The sequence below is a fragment of the Pocillopora verrucosa genome, chromosome 2, assembly GCF_036669915.1.
Source record: "Pocillopora verrucosa isolate sample1 chromosome 2, ASM3666991v2, whole genome shotgun sequence".
NCBI classification, from domain to species: Eukaryota; Metazoa; Cnidaria; class Anthozoa; order Scleractinia; family Pocilloporidae; genus Pocillopora; species Pocillopora verrucosa.
This window is the reverse complement of record NC_089313.1, coordinates 18,301,573-18,313,413: the sequence shown is the minus strand read 5'-3', so window position 1 is coordinate 18,313,413 and position 11,841 is coordinate 18,301,573. Positions and strand designations below refer to the sequence as shown.

Genomic DNA, 11,841 nt, shown 5'->3' with positions numbered 1-11,841 from the left:
TGTTCTTCAAATACACCAGCCCTACTTTGCCATTTTCATCATTCTTTTTTTTCAAATAATTTCTTAAACAGGGTCTGACAAAAGGCAAACACTTGAACATCAACCTTGAAACTCTATACAATGGTCAATTTATGTTTTCAACTCAGTTGATGACACTAAGTTACCCTGTTATACTCTCCCACCGACAGAGCACCACAGTTTCTTTAGAAACTTATACCCTTTATTCATATTTCTTGAACATATTGACAATTTCTTTCTGGAATTCTCTTGCTCTTCACCAGCTGAGGATAAATCTGTCTGCTACTCAGCAGCTTTTTCCTGACTAAAAGACATTCTTGTCAAGATTACTAATAAGTTGTTTTACAAAAAGTTTTCTCTCACACAGTACAAGTCTGAAATAAATATATGACAGACTTTAACATCAACGGGTTGTTAGCATTCGAAGCTGTTTCTTTTTCATTCGTTTTATCTTTGCTGTATTTTTAATCTGAAACACAAACCAGAACAAAGACCAAATGTAAGCCATTGCTCATTTTGGTAATGTAAACAACTTAATGGAAAGTGATTCAAGTATGTGACAGTTTTCTGTGTATCAAAGTAGTATGGTTTTCACCTAAAAATTATGGTAGATATGAAGTGAGCTCACAGTCACCCACACTGCTACAGGTGACTTTGTTATTCGGAGCATGAAGCATTAAAGAGTATGGCTATTCTACCTACTCCCCTCTCTGGACCCTACTCCAATACAGAGAGTCCCCAGCATTTTGTCTGGTTTTATCATTTGTTTCATTCCCTTTGAAAACTGATTGAAGTTCTCAAAACATTCTGAAGCTTGTTGTCACCAAAGACCACATCAGTGCAACTAGTGGCTAAATTTAATCATTTAAGATACCTTGATTAGAAAATGAAAAACAAATCTTCAATAAAGGATATTTTATGAAAGATTCGTCGCACCTCTTGTACAACTTGAGATTTCTTTTCATTCTCCTCTTTTTGCTTTCTTCTTTCCTCAATTTTTCTACGTTTTTCCTGAATATAATACAAAACCACCTTAATCAATAATGGCAATCAGAAAACAGTGCATAATAAAAATTAAGTATTCAAAACAATACAAAAAAATAACAGTTGGTGGTAAAAAATGATTTTTCATTCAATTAGCCTAAAGATCAAATTAGCATGATTAATAGAGAACAAAAGATTGATTGTTCTTTTTTTCTGTAACTTTAAATATAAGCATGGTCTCTGCCACCTGCTAACCCTTTACCTCTCATGAGTGACCAAGACAGAATTTCTCCTTACAATATTAATAAAATATCAACCAGAAAAGTGATGAGAATAAAGAAAATTTTCAATTTGGGGATATTAGTTGATCCAATACTAAATTCTCTGAACTAACATAAGAATTGTATGGTTGACAGTAAGGAGAATTACAAATTTGATCTGGGAGTTAAAGAGTTAAAACCTTCTGTAAAATCAGAATAAAAGCCTTCTAACCTCTTTCTGTCTCTTTGTTTCATCTCTGAGTTCCTTTTCATAAATCTTCATTAACTTCTTTTCCATTCTTTCTTTCTGTTTCTTGTCCCATGGTGTATGTAATGGCTGAACACCAATAACAGCTGACTTCCTGTGAACAGAAGCACAACATAATCAGTCACTATAGTCAAACTGAGCTCAAAGAATAGGCCTATGGTGTCCATTGGAAGTGTCTCTTTTGAGAAACTGCCCAAGCAAAAACAAGTAATTGATTCAGAGTATTTCAGTACAATTTTCTTAAAAATCATTCAGACATGATATTATGTAATATATAAACTGGTGATAACTGTGCAAATTTCATTCCACCTTCCCAATTTTATTTCTGTCAATTGATTCTTAATTCTTACATTGTACATTTGTTATCATTAGATTTGGGTGTCTTCCATGGGCATAATGCATGTTTATATTACAAAACCCAGTTTCACCTCAATGCATCACTTTCAAGGTACAGACAGGTAAATTTTAAAGTGAAGGTATTCCCAAAACACTGAAATCAAAAGAATACCCATATGAAAACAACAAGAAAGTGGCAAATCAAGATGAAAATGAAGCTGGGGGATAAATTTTCAGCAACCGGGGTCATCATGCATAAGAGCTCTTGTTAAATGGTTCTACCCTTAGCTGCTGATCACAGGCATGTGGATAACATCATTGTCATCAACATTATTAGTACCATTTTGTTACCATTATTACTCTTATTACCATTGTATTACTATCATTATCATCATCATCATAATATCGTTACAGTTCAATTTGCAATTTGGTCTTTTAAGATTGCTTAGCACAAATTACCAATCAATACATCAGCCTGATGTCTTCAAAGTCTGGGATACTTAAATTCTCATACAGGCTAGTGATAAACAATGCAGATGTACACCTTGAAATTCCGTGTCCAAGACATAATAATACAGCATGATTGAGAATAGGTGTTCTCTACTCTTTAACCAGAGTAAAATTCTCCACTTGACCCCAGATTGCTCTCAGACCAATGGTGCTTGAATGAATTGTAAGCCCATTGACTCCTGAGTGTCAAAGAAGTGTCTTCACAAATCATATTTGTAATAAAACTGGGAAAATGAGCCATATTCTTTGTAATGTCTACATAGTCTATGTCAATGGTTTTTATAAAGTAGAAGTTTTACAGTTGAGAACTTTATTTCCTGCCACCTGCCAGGTGGTTTACCAAAATTATTACAAAATAAAACTTGAAGATGAAAGTGCTCATGCCTAAATTACAATAAATGGCACCACTCACTTTGAGGCCAAGATTTCACAATTAGGTGCAAATTTGACTTTCACTAGCAAGATTTCCAGACAGTCCCACACTCTACTATGCATGCAGTTCTTGTAGAAAGAAAAAAATGGCGAAACTATAGATTAACTTATTAGAGAGTGCGGCTATGTTTTAGAATAGTATGGGGTTATACAGAAATCACTCCTATTATGGAATATTACGACGTTATTAAAAATATTGTTCAGTCAATATTACAGCACGTCAAAGGATATCAGATAACAATCCTTATTTTTAGCCACCATCATCACTCTCTAAGACGTTCAGAGGCGATTTTATCTCCCGTAGCCTTGCGAATCAACAACTTGAAAAAAACCTTATCATAAAATCTGATGTGATAAAAAGAAAGTCCATTTCGTATCCGATTCGGCGTAAACGTATTTGTTCCAAACTATCGATGTTGTCAAGTAGAGAGTGAATTTTGATCTTTGCTATAAAGGTTTGGTCGCAATGTTGACCTTAAAAAGACATTTAACTCTAAAAGGAACTGACCTTTTCTTCTCGCTCTTCCAAACCCTTCCAGACTTTGGTTTTCCGCGTGGGATGCTTTTACGCTTTACCCCTTCCTCTGTTGTTTTGGATGCCGCCATGTTGTTCCATGTGCTTACTGACGCCCGCACGTGAGTCAGCAGATTCACCATTGGCTCCACGTCACTTCCTCATTCAACATGGCGGCCAAAACGTTCCAATTTGGACGGATTGTTCTCCAGCCTTCAGTGGTGTTTTTCCACTCCAAATTATCATTTGCTTTTGTGAACAGAAAGCCAGTCCTCCCTGGACATGTTCTTGTGTCTCCTATTCGCGTTGTAAAGAGATTTTGTGACTTAACAGAGGAAGAAGTCATGGACTTGTTCGTTAGCACGCAGAAAATTGCTCGTGTTATTGAGAAAGAGTATGGGGCGACCTCACTCTCGATAGCGATCCAAGATGGACCCGAAGCAGGACAAACAGTGGAACATGTCCATGTACACTTGTTACCAAGGAAGAAAGGAGATTTTGAAAGCAATGACGATGTTTACAAAGCGCTCGATGAACATGACAAACAACAAATTGAGTCAAAGGGGGTTGAATTTAGGAATGAAGATGATATGTCCAAAGAGGCAACAAATTTAGCCTGTCTTTTTTCTACAGGGCTATGACCAAGTGTTAATTTAAATGATAAGAAATGAGTGCCTTCACGATTAGGCCAGGAACTTGTGTAGTCAAGACCATTCGCAAACTTTCTCTGGTCCAGCTGTTCTGCCTATACGCTTAGCGTGTTTTTGTCATTAGCTACTACTGTTTCGAACTCAATCTATGATTTCTACGAGTGGATGGTCTACAGCTACTATTTGAGAAATGGAATTAAATGTGTTGGATTTGAGCCTCGAGTATTCATTTCATAACGATAGGACTGTTGATCTGTTTCCTTTAACCCCCTCGATTGCCTGTCAGTTCATACATTAAGTACGATCAGTGTATTGGCAAGTCAGTCAGTCAACCCATAGGCAAGCCAGCCAATAAGCTGGATTGGTAAGGTAGTCCCGTAAATGAAATATTGTTTTAACTTTTACAGTTTAGACTCCATTTGATTGCCTATGCCCAACTTTCAACAATAGTTTATAAAGTGAATAAAACCCTCCTCTTTTGAAAAAAGTCAGTTTGCCAGGGGTAAAGAGTAGTAACTGTCTGTGTGGGGAAAAGAAGCGTAACAATGTACACAAAGAGTCGTTGCTCATCCTAAGTAAGCTGTGAGAAGGGAGTGATGGAATGGGAAACTAACAAAATCAAAATTAAAGTGGTTATAAACGTTGTGTGAACCTGACTTGAAACTAGAAGCAGTGGAAAAAAAAGTTAATCTGTTAATCTTTTTTAACACGACCATAAGAGACATCATACAGCAAGGCAGCAGTGAAGGTATATTATGATACATTAGGTGGAAAGCTGCTAGCAACACATTGAAAAGAGGTAAAAAACAACATCAAAAGACAAGAAAAAAAAGGAAAAAAAACTGTCCTGTGGCTGATGAAAAATACCAACAAGAACACTGGGTGGATAGGATGACATTTATTGACAATCACCGGTTAAGATAACACTGCTTTAAAATTATGCTTCAATAGAAAGCACCGTTTAAGTAGAAACATTACACATTGAACAGAAAACTTATGAAACCCACTGAATGGAGGCCTTAAAAAGCAGCCAACTTGATCATCAAGATTTGAACAGCTTTAGTTAGTACAACCACAAGTATCATGAATCAATCTTCAACACTCTGTTTGACTTAATTTCTATGTTGCAGTTCACCATCGATCAACAACTGAAGTCAAACCAATTGTCTATTGTTTCTTATTTACTGTTTAAATACAATTATCTATGATGCTAAACCAGTGTTACTTAAAATGATGGTAAGTAACTCTTCTAACTCCTCTGCTTGGTAACCTACTGAGCCTCACTTTATCAGGCAACAGAGAAATTTTTGGGCACTAATTATCTCCAGGAATCGTGGTTTGCACAGCTGCCACTGTGCATGCTTCATTGTACCTTCCACACTTCCAGCCGCTAGGTTCTTTAAGCTTCAGGCAGATGAAACAGAATTCTTTACCACAGCGACAGCGCATGTGCTTACAAGCTTTAACATGCTCAATCATCATGCCACAGGACACACAAGCCCGTAGAGAGGGGCACCCCACTACTCCAATGATAGTTTTCCTGAGACAATTCCGAAGCATCTTAAGACGTCTGTCCTCACATGAACAGTCTTCATTTCCTAAGATACAAGCAAATTATTTGAAAGTGTGGAAATTATAATACAGAAATTACAAAAAATGAAAATAACTGTTCCTCTACAAGTCACCACTGGTGAACCACTGTATAATTTTTTGCATGTGTGTGGTAAACACACATGCGAAAGGTGGATGCCCAGGGTATCCAGGGGCTCACAATTTTGCCAACCAGTCCTTAGATAGAATACCATTCTCATGGATGGAAAATCCCCACATCTCAGTCATGAGCCCCCTTTCCAAACACCCATCAAAACTGATCAGATTAGACAAAGGAAAAAAATAGGGAGAGATGGAGTGGGAGAACGCTTGAAAATAACTGTGACAAAATGCCGATAAACAACCGCCACCCCGCCACCAAACGGCTCGAGAACTCACAGAAGTTAACCGAAATGAATGCATTTTTGGCCAAAGACGCCCGTTAAGTGTGTGACTGGTCAATTTTGATAAATTGTCATTAAGTAAATCATGTTTTTAACAAAAACTACGTACCACACACGGTCGTGCTTTGCTTATTTTTCCATTCGTGCAGACAATGCCAGCAAAACTCGAAAGCATTGCTTTTATTCATGTTGCAAATAGGGCAAACCACTCGTATCAGCTTTTTCTCACTTCGTTGCACCATAGAGTTGCATTTCGGACATTCTTGAATACCCATGCCCTTGATCAGATAGTTCCGGGAGATCTTTTTTTCAAACTCTTCAATTTCTTCTTCTGACAAAACAGCCAAGCGACGAACGTCTATGTAGTCCCACTCCTTGCGGCAATAAACGGGTGGCTGGTCTTGGCTGATGTAAGGACACAAAAATTGGGACCGGCCCGCGTCTAAGATACTACGGCAGTAGGCTGTCAGGGATTCTGCAGCTGGAATGAAATATATATGTAAATGAAACAGTAATTTATCAACTGAATAAATTTTTCCTTAATATGCGCTGCTCTAAAGGAAGATAACTGAGCTTAGACATTTACCAAGTCAGCATGACGTCATTCATGCGAGCCATCATATTGTAGACTGAAGGCCGTGTTTTGATTTAATCCCTAACACCATGAGCATTAATCAATGTAGGTGAACGGAACAGAGGAAACGGATGATGGTAAGCATATGAAAAAAGTAGTACATTATGTTACAGTATTGCTTTACTAAGTTGATGCTATTACCAACAATGCTACATTCTTGACAGATAATTTCAATTTAAATTAAGGATGAGGATTGTACTGATAAATAGTAATGGACGTTGATTGAATCAAACAGCCAAGGAACACCAAACTAAAGATTAGTAAGGAATAGGAGCAAATGATCTTATCTTACTTATAGCATGCCCGCAAGGCATCTTGGCTCTCTTGTTCTCAGGGTCATCGTCCCACGTAATCATATCCGGGTCATTACTTAGTTCCACTGCATCATCCAATTCTTTTTCTGGTGGAATTGATCGTTCAGACCCACCGAGCAGACGAAGAACCAAGAACACGTTGGACTCATTTTGCACTCCGTAATCTGACAAACGTTTACCTATCACCAATTGTTTTGTGGTGTAAATTGCGCGCATTTGGTCCACTGGTATGCCCTTCTTTTGGGAAATCATAGTGAAGAATTCCTTGACGGTTGCATCCTACGCAAAGGAAGGTCAAGAAGATGTAATTTTGAGGCTGTTTAACTGGTGTGAATGTAAACATTTGGGTTTTACATTAAACAGCCATCTTACCTTGTGAATATTTATGGTGGTAATGTCTCGTCTTATGCCGTAAACGAATATTTGGATTAATCCCGGCGCCATCGAGTATTGTATATCTGCAGGGAAATTATGAATCAAGATTTGCTGGGCTTGAACTATGGACCACTGTACAATCCTTAGAAAGTGTGCTCACCTTCTGCTCCCTCTCAACTCAATAAGAACCCGATCAGAAACTACACAATCTTGCTAACACAGCAACCTTGGTGAAACTGAAAGTTTTCCAAAGTGGATAATAATAATATAGCTCATTCAAAGCAGTGATGTCACGCATGGGGAAATCCCCGAGTTGTAAGATTTTGATCGTGATGTTATTTCGTTTTTCTGTCGGATTTGAATCTTGAGAGAAACATAAACAACTTAGAACACCAATTTTGCCCTCTTCTCACATCCTTGAAACAATTTTTCGAGTTTCTTCACAGTCATCAAAGATTGTTGTGTAGATAGGGGAATTTGATAATTTGCATTCGTATTAAGCCGAAGTGTCTTTCGAGCTCTATCTTGCTTACTCTTTCCTTTTCGCCTTCGATCAATTTCTTTATTGTGTTCCAGCTAATCGTTAATTTTTTTCTATTCTTTGAGAAAACAATGATGGATTTTACGGCCCAGGTTTTGTATGAAATATCTGGTGGTTTAGTGGCGTGACGTCTGTTATGCATGAGATCATTTTCTAAAAATTCTGTTGCCAAAATAACCAAGGGGTTTACTTAACGGGGATTTTCCCACTTGCACACGCAAACACGAAGAGAAAAAGGAAATAGACTAATTTATTTATTGTGTTCTAGCAAATCGTTGTTTTGTTTCTACTCTTTGAGAAAACAGTGATAGATTTTGCGGCCCAGGTTTTGTATGAAATATCTATTGATTTTAGTGGCGTGACTTCTGTTATGCTTGAGATCATATTCGAGAAAATTGTGCTACCAAAACAACCAAGAGGTCTACTAATAGGGATTTTCCCACTCGCACGCGTAAACATGAAGTGAAGAAGGAAATCGGCAAAAAATTAACAACCTAAGTACAATACGTATTTCTTCCCAAACTGCAGGCATCACGATACACATCATAAATCTAATCAAATTTTCACCTTGCTGTGAAGAAGCTTTCCTTTGTATATCCAGATGAAAACTCAACCCTTAAGCTTTGAAGGGAAATTTCCCTTGCCTTTGTTCTCCTTAAGTTTTCAGTTTCCTTGGGAAAATCCCCTATACTGGGCTTTGTTATTATAATTCTGGAAACAAACTGAAACAGACACCAAATGCATAGGTAAGTCAGGACTTGTAAGTACACACAATGAGCTTGAAGAGAGATTTCATTTCAAGGTAAGTAAACATTCATTTCAAACTTGTGTATGCCCTAGTTCCGAAGTAAATACTCTTTCATTAATTTGTGATTGCAGTGACTTTCAAAATTTCAACTAGCAAATCGTTACTTAAGATTTACCAAGAGCCGGACTTACCGTATTCAAAGACACCTACACGCTCCTTTGCGCTTGACATAAGAAAACCATGTTGCGTGAGGTTATAACACTGTCGGTAGAGACGAAATCAGTTAATGTGCCGCCTTCTAATGTGACTAAGTGAGACCTCTAGAATGTACAAAACCCCTCAAAGATATTTAAAACTACAATACATGTTCTTAATATAATAAAGAGTGACTAAGGATCGGGGAGGTAGGTAGAACCATGTTGCATCGCTAAGGAACTGCTTCCGGCTTCGCAGAAATCGTTGTGACGTTAATTAAGCGAACACTTTCGATTCTCTTTAAGGCTTTCATCGCTCAATAGTTCCACTATCCCGTACGCATCGTATATCTATACACAAGGCGATGGCCCAATAAACTGTAATGTTTTCCTTAAAAGGTGTATGCAACATCTATTTCTTAACATACTGAAAGAGCAAAGATGTGCAAGAAAGTCGTCTGATCGTTCTCTTGTAATAAATCATAGGCAAGGACCAATCAAAATGTTTGTTAAATTCAGAACATCAAGTGATATACAAATATTTCAGGGTACAGAAGGAGCTAAAACAACTGCAGTCCTTACAGCCTCATGGAATCCAAGTAACACTTCCATCTGACAGTCTCCAATTATGGGAGGCTTTAGTACCAGGACCTGAAGATTCACTCTACAGAGGTCAAGAGATTTCATTATTTGGGCTTTCCAATATTCTGTTTAAGAAAAGTTCTCATTATGTATTTGTATCTGTCTTTCAGGAGGGCGGTTCAAAGTTCAGGTTTATTTACCGTATCCTTTAGATCACTTTTCTCTCTCTCTAAAATTTTATTTTAATGAGGTGTTCTGGCAAGTTTGGGGAAGAATTGCTATCACAAAGGACCTTTTTCTGACCCTCTTTCCTCAGCACCCCTCTCAGTGAATGCCATGCTTCAGAAGGAATTTCAATCTTCCTAATTTTCTGTGTTGCCTGACGTAGCAGTCACAAGAAAATCCGGAGTTCCTATTCTTTCAAACTCAAAATTCAACGACTTAGCACAATCTTTTGCAGAGCATTTTTGAGGGTTTCTATGACTAATGACTAAGAAATTGATTAAAAACATAAAAAAAATAAGTTATCATAAAAATAAAATCGGCTGAATCGTACTTACATATGTTTTGAAAAATTTGCAAAACTTTTAGATAAAAATAGTGAAAAATGGTGATCAATAAATTCACTTATGAGGTATTAGCACATACATCTAGATTTAGGAGTGTTTATAATGGCTAATCACAACTTTTTTAGAAATGATTGAGCATTTTTTTAAACCAATGTCAAGGGAACGCACGAAAAAGAGAGGTGACAGCGATTTATCAAAGAGTCGGTGTGTAAAATTAACGAAGCCATTTTAAACTATGTTTGAGCGACTCGTTTATTTTTACACCTAATTGTTTATTTTTATTTTGTTTATTTCTTTAAATTGCTATTGCAAACTCTCTGAGGCTCTTGGAACCGTATTATTGAAAACTGTTATCGTTATTATTATTATTACTATTATTGTTATCAATCTAATGATTTATTTATATTAATGCGACGTTTCAGTTAATCCTTAACTTATTTCTTATCTCTCAAGTGAAAACTACCCTCTTGAACCACCAACGGTAATGCTTTAAAATAATTGTTTTACATGCTTGAGCGCGAACGACTGATTTTCATGCATGGCTGCAGAGATACCTGGTAGTTACCTGGTTATCTCATGATCTTGTTCTCTTCTTGAGTTTTGAAATTTTGAAATTAATTTCACTATCAGTTGGGAAGGTTCTCTAAATGAAACTGTATTACAACATAGCAAAAATGTCAGACACTAAGCTGGAAATCAAAAGCCCTAAAAAAAATTTAAAACTGAGTAATTCAAAAGTAGCAAAAAATTGGTCTTGCTGCCAATGTGTTTTCATTTTGCAGCAGCTTTCAGGGCATGTAAGCCGCTGCAAAATGATAACACATCTACTCATTTAAATATTTATTGAATTAGTTATTGCTTTGTTCTTAAGGGTTAGGTAGATTAGGAGCACATCTGATTATAGTGCAAAAGGGAATTACCTGGTGATCAGTACTTAGCTGGTTACTTGTATTCTGATTCGGTAAGATTTATGGTCTAAAAGAGAAGGTCTAGATACTTCAGAGGGGTGAAAGGAAATTGGCGAGAACAAAGTATATGTCTTTTTTATTTCTTAATGCCAGGTACGTTTCCTGCCTCCCATTTATCACGTCAATGTGAGTCCATCAACTGGTCACGTGTGCCTGGGATTCTTGACTGGGGAAAACTGGTTACCAACCCGTTGTATTAGAGATGTATTAAGTGGTGTGTTCGCTCTACTTATCAAACCTGAGCCTGAGAATGCTGCTGACCAGACTCTGCTGAACATGTTCAATAACAACAAAATGCTTTATGAAGACAAGGCCAGAAAGAGCGCCAGAGATGGCTAGGATGATCAATTTTTTTTTTTTTATTTTCAAGTTCTAACTGTTCTCTGCTTCTAAAAGTTTCATAAACCCAATAATGTGTGGCAATTTAGCAACTTTGACTGAGGTTGGAAATTAATTAACTTTATCAGAAGTTAAATTCTTTTTTCCTTTTCAAAATTTGTGCAAAGTGTTTTGCATTTTCCCATTTTCTTACTGGAAGACCAAGAAGGACCAGGAAGAAACTTCAGTATTACTCAGATTAGGAAATTGAGCATTTTTTTCCCTTTTTAAAGTCTATGTGTCACCATTTCAGCTGTTCTAAATATTGTTCACATACAGTGATGGTGTTGGTTGCAAAAGTGATTTTAGACATTTATATTATCACCTCCCCAATCCTTTACTTTGCCCTTAATAATATGCATGCAAAAGTTTCAGCATTCTTGTTGGTTGAGAACACGTCAACGTAGCCCAATCAATGCAGAAAGTTGAAAATGAGTGCAGAAATGGTGGACAGGTTAAGAATAGTAACAACATTTTAATCTAGAACAAAAACACGCAACAAAGCGCAAACAACTGGCTAAAAGTCGGAAAGTCTTGAGCTTCCAGAAACAGCTATGACATGGGTATTGAAA

General features: G+C 37.0%; 4 protein-coding genes across 5 annotated transcripts; 2 read left to right on the top strand and 2 right to left on the bottom strand.

The window, feature by feature from the left end:
• Positions 1-198: 198 nt before the first annotated feature.
• LOC131790612 (coiled-coil domain-containing protein 86) lies at positions 199-3,450 on the bottom strand. Its single transcript, XM_059107841.2, has 4 exons — positions 3,317-3,450; positions 1,495-1,624; positions 955-1,029; positions 199-487 (listed from the first exon to the last, which is right to left on the bottom strand). The coding sequence occupies exons 1-4, from the start codon at positions 3,412-3,414 to the stop codon at positions 422-424; spliced, it is 369 nt and encodes a 122-aa protein (XP_058963824.1). The 5' UTR covers positions 3,415-3,450; the 3' UTR covers positions 199-421.
• Positions 3,423-4,555, top strand: LOC131790611 (bis(5'-adenosyl)-triphosphatase-like). The gene is given in 2 exon segments (XM_059107839.2): positions 3,423-3,454; positions 3,456-4,555. Coding segments are annotated over 2 exon segments (540 nt in total). The 3' UTR covers positions 3,964-4,555.
• Positions 4,556-4,850: 295 nt separating this feature from the next.
• LOC131790527 (uncharacterized) lies at positions 4,851-8,538 on the bottom strand. Of its 2 annotated transcripts, none has more exons than XM_059107738.2 (5): positions 8,398-8,538; positions 7,287-7,372; positions 6,893-7,193; positions 6,076-6,447; positions 4,851-5,570 (listed from the first exon to the last, which is right to left on the bottom strand). In XM_059107738.2, the coding sequence occupies exons 2-5, from the start codon at positions 7,356-7,358 to the stop codon at positions 5,287-5,289; spliced, it is 1,029 nt and encodes a 342-aa protein (XP_058963721.2). In that variant the 5' UTR covers positions 7,359-7,372; positions 8,398-8,538; the 3' UTR covers positions 4,851-5,286. The 2 variants fall into 2 exon arrangements, with proteins under 2 accessions (XP_058963721.2, XP_058963720.2); XM_059107737.2 differs by lacking the exon at positions 8,398-8,538 and adding an exon at positions 7,450-7,592.
• LOC131790629 (uncharacterized) lies at positions 8,420-11,564 on the top strand. Its single transcript, XM_059107860.2, has 5 exons — positions 8,420-8,632; positions 9,320-9,444; positions 9,525-9,555; positions 10,377-10,404; positions 10,985-11,564. Exons 1-5 carry the CDS (start codon positions 8,604-8,606, stop codon positions 11,228-11,230), a joined length of 459 nt encoding a protein of 152 aa, XP_058963843.2. The 5' UTR covers positions 8,420-8,603; the 3' UTR covers positions 11,231-11,564.
• Positions 11,565-11,841: the final 277 nt, after the last annotated feature.